The sequence below is a fragment of the Armigeres subalbatus genome, chromosome 3 (genome assembly GCF_024139115.2).
Source record: "Armigeres subalbatus isolate Guangzhou_Male chromosome 3, GZ_Asu_2, whole genome shotgun sequence".
NCBI lineage: Eukaryota > Metazoa > Arthropoda > Insecta > Diptera > Culicidae > Armigeres > Armigeres subalbatus.
In genome coordinates this window covers 112463780-112470814 of record NC_085141.1, presented here as the reverse complement: position 1 = coordinate 112470814, position 7035 = coordinate 112463780, and the positions used below count along the sequence as shown (strand labels likewise).

Below are 7035 nucleotides of genomic sequence, written 5' to 3'. Positions count from 1 at the left end.
AGCGTCATAAAGGCTGCTTTATTTTCATATGCGGAGATATCCGTTTAGGTTGATTCTTATATGAGTAAAATAGATGCCAGCTGCGGTCTGCATGAAATGCAGTGAAGTTTGTTTTGATTTGTTTTGACAGCCACGTGCTCGCTCACCAAGGTTTCCGGTAGAGTCATGTAAAATTAAGATATATTCAATTGAAATTTCAATAGTTTTATCATTTACATCACAGAAACTTAACATTATGATCTGGTACACATTCTGTTTCCGAATTTTACATTCAATTATAAATTCCGTCGTGGCTAATTTTCATAGTATTTTACTGTGAATTTGTCTTACGTTTTGTGAGTTTCCTTCTCAATCCGATTGTCGGACCAAAATATGCATGTGTTACCGACTGGTGGAAGTCAAGCTTTACTGAACAACAAGCATGAGACAGAGCAGCAACGCATGCTTTTCTGTTGTTTTCTTTCACCTTGGGTATACGGGCCCTCCCGTACGTCGATTGTTAGTACTGTTGATACACAGTGAGTTGATTTTCAAAACGGTATATACATCTATATTACCGCTACTAAGTAATTGCTCTTTAAAGGGAAATTTTAACCGTTAAATCTACAATAAACGCGTTAAAACTACGGACTACTGTTTCCTTTTCGTTGTGAAAGCAACATATTAAAATTTTCGTTTTCTGGATCGGCATAAGATGCCCCGACAAAACCAGGTGCCACAAGAAAGCCTGCTGCAGACATGTCTGCTCTGCGATCTTCCGGATGACAATGAAATGGTGTGCTGCGACAGGTGCGACGAGTGGTTTCACTTTAATTGCGTCGGAGTCAACGAGGATGTAGCGAATCGTTCATGGAGCTACGACTGCGGCTTCACATTCGCCACCACCATCGAACCAGCCATCAGCAATCACAGGTGAGCCACCTATACGTTCACCACTGCCGTCTCCACAAATGCCAAACCTGCCGTCTCCGCAAAGAGTCCCACCATCTCGAACGCCAACTCCTCGTCCCCGAAATACAATAATAACTCCGCCGCCACCGCAAGCTCCCATCGAGTTTCTTCAAAGAGCCGCGCCAGTTCCATCTCCTCGTACACCGACCCCCCGTCCTCGAGCTCCTGCAGCAGTTCCTGTAATCCCTACACAAGGTCTACTTTCACCTATCGCTGAAGCTACTGGGGAGAGCAACGTTGATCAAGAAGTGATGGCAGAAGAGGATCTCGTTACTAGACTACCCTCAGATCTACGAATTCAATTCTTGGAGCAGCAAGAAGCCATCGAGTTACGGTATTTGAGGCGAAGGTTCCAAATGCTGTTGGATCCGCCAACAAACGTAAATCGTCGTGAGGATCATCCCCATAACGGCAATGTAACGATCCCTGTAAGTCACTCTTCACCAGTGTGTACCAAACAAATCGCTACACCACCTACTGTACGGAACAGTGCTGTTTCACCGTTTATTCCCATTGCGCGGCCTCAAAAAGTGGCTATTTCATCAAATCCTCCAGCCGTTCTAAACGATCATTCGGATGTTACTTTACTTCCTTCGCAAAAAACCAATCAACGATCGTATTTTCCAGCGTTTCGTCCTGTTGTTGTTCACCGCCCTATCGCTTCGACAATGCAACCACTAACTGGTGACCTTCCCAATGTTCCGCGGTTTTCTCATCCTTTCGGTAATCATCGAACTCACGCTTCTGGTTTCGTTCCGTCAATGAGCGATATGCCCCCGACCGGTCCGGAATTCTATCCGTCTTCGTTTCATGATGATCATACTGTAGGAGGTGTAACACTGTAACCCTGCTGAATAGAAGTCAAATTGCCGCTCGTCATGCTGTACCGAAGGAGCTGCCAATATTTACCGGTGAACCTGAGGAGTGGCCTCTGTTTTTCGCCTCATTTGAGAACTCAACGCATCTTTGTGGACTAACCGCTGAGGAGAACATGATCCGACTTCAAAGGTGTTTGAGGGGAAAGGCGCTTGAAGCGGTAAGGTGCCAGTTGTTGCACCCTGGTAACTTGGATCAAGTAATCTCCACCTTAAAAATGCTCTTTGGTCGCCCAGAAATTATTGTGCCTTCTCTGCTGCAGAAGATCATTAGTCTTCCAGCTCCTAAAGCAGATCATTTGTCAACACTTGTCGATTTTGCACTGGCGGTGCACAACATGGTAGCCACGGTTAAAGCCTGTGAGTTAGAGGAGTACCTTTGCAACCTCACGCTACTACACAGCTTGACCGATAGACTCCCTCCAATGATTTAAATTGGGCAACATATCGACAGTCACTTCGTTCTGTTACATTGTCCGAGTTCAGTGAATGGCTGTACAAGTTGGCAGAAGCAGCAAGCACAATAACGATGCCATTGTTAGCTGGAAGAGTCTGCAGTAAACCTCAACGGGGGTGGAAAGATGGTGGTTTTTTGAACGCTCACATTGAAACAAACTCCATGGACGAAGATAGTGTCAGTTGTTCCGTATGTCATGATAACTGCGGTTCAGTTGAAAAGTGCAAGAAATTTCTTTCGTACAACCTTTCCTCTCGTTGGGATATAATCCGTGAACACAAGCTGTGTCGTAGTTGTCTGGGCAACCATCGTGGTCCATGTAAGTCGGGACAACTATGTGGAAAAAACGGTTGCCAGTATAAGCATCATCAACTTCTGCATAACGATGCAAAATATAAACATGAAGCGTCATCATCTGGCTTGAACAACCGGACTATCACGCATCACACGAAAAGTACGGAAGAAACTGAATCATGCAATGCACATCAAGGGGGGAGCAAATCAGCATTGTTTCAGTACATCCCAGTTATTTTGTACAACAAGGGAATTGAAATGCGCACATATGCATTTCTGGATAGTGGATCCTCTCTGACATTAATGGAGGAAAGTTTAGCGAAGGAATTGGATCTGCAAGGCGAGAAGTATCCACTTTGTCTACGCTGGACTGGTGATACCTGTCGATACGAAAAAGATGCCAAGATTGTCTCTTTGGGCATTTCTAGCACACACTGTGATAGTAGTCAACAATCTATATCGGAGGTCTGCACTGTTAAAGATCTGAAACTTCCCATGCAATATCTACCAGCTCGTAAACTGGCTGAAAAGTACGTTCAACTGAAGGGCCTTCCCATTGAAGCCTACAGCAACGTTCGACCAAAGCTTTTGATCGGAATGAGTAACGTTAAAGTGTTACATCCACTGGAAGGGCGTGAGGGAAAACCTGACGAGCCAGTTGCAGTTAAGACACGTCTCGGATGGACGGTCTATGGCACTTGTTCACAGGAAGACTGTTTGTCTACATACGAGACTCCACGTAGCTTTCATATCTGTTTCCATTCTCACGAATCTGACGAACAATTGCGCGAAGCTGTCAAACAATATTTCGCACTCGACAGTTTAGGTATTAACGCACAGCAAAACCAGCTACTCTCCAAAGAAAATGAAAGAGCTCTGGCAAAACTACAAGAGACTACAACGTTCCAGGATGCACGATACGAAGTGGCGCTGCTGTGGAAATACGACAATGTATGTTTACCTAATAACCGACCTTTAGCGTTAAGGCGTCATCATTGCTTGATCAAGAGGATGAATCGCGAGCCTCAGTTGGCAGAGGTACTGCGCACAAAAATGGCAGATTATGAGCGCAAAGGATACATTCGCAAGCTCACTGCCGATGAGAGCCAAAAAACTGGAGATCGAACCTGGTATCTGCCGATCTTCCCAGTGTTCAACCCGAATTGTCTTCGACGCGGCCGCAGTTTACGGTGGAGTCTCTCTAAATTCTGTTTTGATGAAGGGTCCAGATCAACTGAATGAACTTCCGCCTGTACTCTACAAATTTCGTGAACGGCGGATAGGTCTAGGTGGCGATGTAGCGGAGATGTTTCATCAAATGCGAATTAAAGGTGAAGATGGAGACAGTCAACGGATCGTTTGGTGTGCCAATAAAGAAACAACAGAGCCTTGCGATTACGTGATGCAGGTGGTAACGTTCGGTGCTACGTGTTCACCCAGCACCGCCCTCTTTGTCCTAAATAAGAACGCGACACGTTTCGCAAGCGAATATCCAGTCGCGGTTGACACAATTCACCGGAGGCACTACGTTGACGACATGTTAACAAGTGTTGATACGGAGAGTGAAGCCATCAAATTAGCGCAGGAAGTCCAATACGTACACCAGCAGGGTGGTTTCTATATGCGGAATTGGGTTTCAAATTCTTCGGTGGTGTTGGAAGAAATCGGTGAAAAACCCAAGCACGAAAAATCCATGGATATGAATGCTAATTCAGCAATGGAGAAAGTTGTCGGAATGTGGTGGAGCACTACAACGGATGTCTTTCGATACAAAATCTGCACAGATCGCAATAAGACCTTTTCACCGGCGACAAACACCCAACCAAAAGAGATTTGCTCCGAACGCTGATGGCTATCTACGACCCATCAGGTCTTATATCACACTACTTAATGTATTTGACAGTGCTTCTACAGGCGGTCTGGAGAGCGAAGACAGGGTGGTTAGAGCAATGGTTAGAGATATGGTTACGTATGCCAGAGCTCGAGGCGGTTGATATTCCGCGATGCTACTATCGGACCGGAGCGAATATAGACGAAGCAAGAATCGAGCTCCACACGTTCGTGGATACTCTAGGTTCGAAAAGAACGGATGTGTTCGCTGCGCGCTGGTTGGAAGTAAAACAAGGGTTGCACCACTCAAGTTTGTGTCCATTCCTCGCTTAGAGCTGCAAGCGGCAGTCATAGGTACGCGATTAGCTAAGAGTGTTGAAGCAGGACATTCCATCAAAATCGTTAGCCGTTGCTTTTGGACAGATGCTCGAGATGTTATGTAGCTTTCCGAGTGGGCGACATACTGGAAGCGACGGATGTTAATGAATGGAGATGGTTGAGCAGTAAAGTAAACGTAGCTGACGATGGTACAAAGTGGAAGAGTAATCCTGATTTATCATCGGGAAGCCGATGGTTCAATGGACCATCTTTCTTGTGGAAGTCCAAAGATGAATGGCCGAAGTCTACATTGAATGGCGCGGAAACCTCCGAAGAAATCCGAACGAATATCTTACACCACACAAATGGAACAGTTAGTACCATTCTATTACCGCAAAACTTCTCTTCGTGGTATCATCTGCGACGTGTGACTGCATTCGTGTACCGTTTCGTGGATAACATTCGTCTGAAAAAGAGTGATCAACAACCCAATATCGGGCCTCTCACTCAGGAAGAACTTCTGCGGGCAGAGATTTTCCAAATCAAGCGAGCACAGCAAGACGTCTATGCACATGAAATAGCTATCATTGCAGGCGGAGACTGCCTTCTTGATAAAAAGAGCACCTTTTTTAAAGTTAGCCCGTTTGTTGATGAGCAAGGAGTCATGCGGATTCACAGTCGGATGGATGAATGCGATTTCACGGACGAGAGCAATAGATATCCTATCGTACTTCCTCGAGACCATCCCTTCACATCACTCATAGTACGCGATGTAAATTTGCGTTTTCATCACCAATATCACGAGACCTGTGTAAATGAGGTGCGGAAAAGGTTTCATATTCCTCGAGTTCGTACTGTTTGCACCCGCGTTCGCCGTGAGTGCCAAATCTGCAAACTACAACGTGCTGTTCCCGCTCCACCAGCGATGGCCTCCCTACCGAAGGCTAGATTGGCAGCATTTGTTCGACCATTTTCATATGTAGGCGTTGACTTCTTCGGGCCCTTTCTCGTCGTCATAGGCCGTCGCCATGAAAAGCGCTGGGGTGTCATCGTAACATGTCTTACAATCAGGGCGATACACCTTGAGCTAGCTACTTCGTGCATCCTGGCTCTGCGCAACTGTTTTGCTCGACGAGGGACTCCAATCGAGATAATCAGTGATCGGGGAACGAACTTCGTGGGAGCGAACAAGGAGTTGAAGGAAGCAATGGCGGCTTTGGACCAGGAAAGACTCATGACGGAATTCACTACACCAAGAACTTCATGGCGCTTCAACCCTTCTGCAGCTCCACATATGGTTGGTTTTTGGGAGCGTCTCATCCAATCAGTGAAAAAAGTCCTAACCAAAGTCAAACCGGAGCGAGTACCTACAGAAGAGCTGTTGAGAAGTTACCTGATTGAAGTAGAGAACATAATCAACAGTCGGCCGCTGACGCATGTTCCTGTGGATGATTGTTCTTCACAGGCGCTTACCCCCAACCATTTTATTTTGGGAACATCGGATGGATCGGAACCGCTGGGTTTTATACAACAATTGTCCACTGAAGCTTCAGCATACCTGGAAGGCATCCCAAGCTCTCGCTAACCTTTTCTGGAAGCGGTGGGTTGCAGAATATCTCCCTAATATTACCCGTCCAACTAAGTGGTTCTACCCAGTGCGACCAATAGCAGTGGGCGAACTTGTCATCATTGTTGATCCTGGATTACCAAGGAATTGTTGGCCAAAAGGCAGAGTGGTATCAGTGAGAACCTCCGAAGATTGCCAAGTTCGGTCGGCAATAGTCCAGACTGCTAACGGATTATACGAGAGACCTGCAATCAAACTAGCGATTTTGGACGTAGGTGCTAATAGGAGTGAGCTGGACTGTGATCCAACTACTGGGGAGGACTGTTGCGAACGCCCATTACGCGCCGCCGCACCTACGGATGAAAATGCTAGCTTGTAGACTATCTTGCCATCGCGATGTGAGCGACGACGTTTGTAGAGAGAACTATTTCTGACGGCTGGCGAAGAACGATGACGACAATGGATGGAAGAAAAACAACGTGCGTTTAGCTTAGCTTACATCTAAAGTTGATTATTTCTAAAACTATTAATTTGGTATACTATTGAATTTCTTAAACTATCCTAAAACTACTTAATACTAGAAGATTGAAAACGGTAGGTAGTTTCCTAATAGCGGAAAACTCAAATCGATATTGTAATGAATACATTGTAAAATAGGTCTACGAAGATCACACATGTAACCGTACATGAAGTGCATTCTATATAGCATCGAGTAGCCGAGGTATTATAATTGAATTTGCACA

The 7035-nt window shown here is 45.7% G+C and overlaps 1 protein-coding gene across 1 annotated transcript; it reads left to right on the top strand.

Annotated features, from left to right (window-relative positions):
- Nucleotides 1-4580: 4580 nt before the first annotated feature.
- LOC134221896 (uncharacterized) lies at nucleotides 4581-6310 on the top strand. Its single transcript, XM_062701063.1, has 2 exons — nucleotides 4581-4761; nucleotides 4851-6310. The coding sequence occupies exons 1-2, from the start codon at nucleotides 4581-4583 to the stop codon at nucleotides 6308-6310; spliced, it is 1641 nt and encodes a 546-aa protein (XP_062557047.1).
- The last annotated feature ends 725 nt before the right edge of the window (nucleotides 6311-7035 follow it).

Bases quoted from the DNA above. Each gene is read 5' to 3' on its own strand.
- LOC134221896 (XM_062701063.1), top strand. From the start codon at position 4,581: ATGCTACTATCGGACCGGAGCGAATATAGACGAAGCAAGAATCGAGCT. The intron at 4,762-4,850 runs GTACGCGATTAG...GATGTTATGTAG, and splicing joins GCTGCAAGCGGCAGTCATAG to CTTTCCGAGTGGGCGACATA.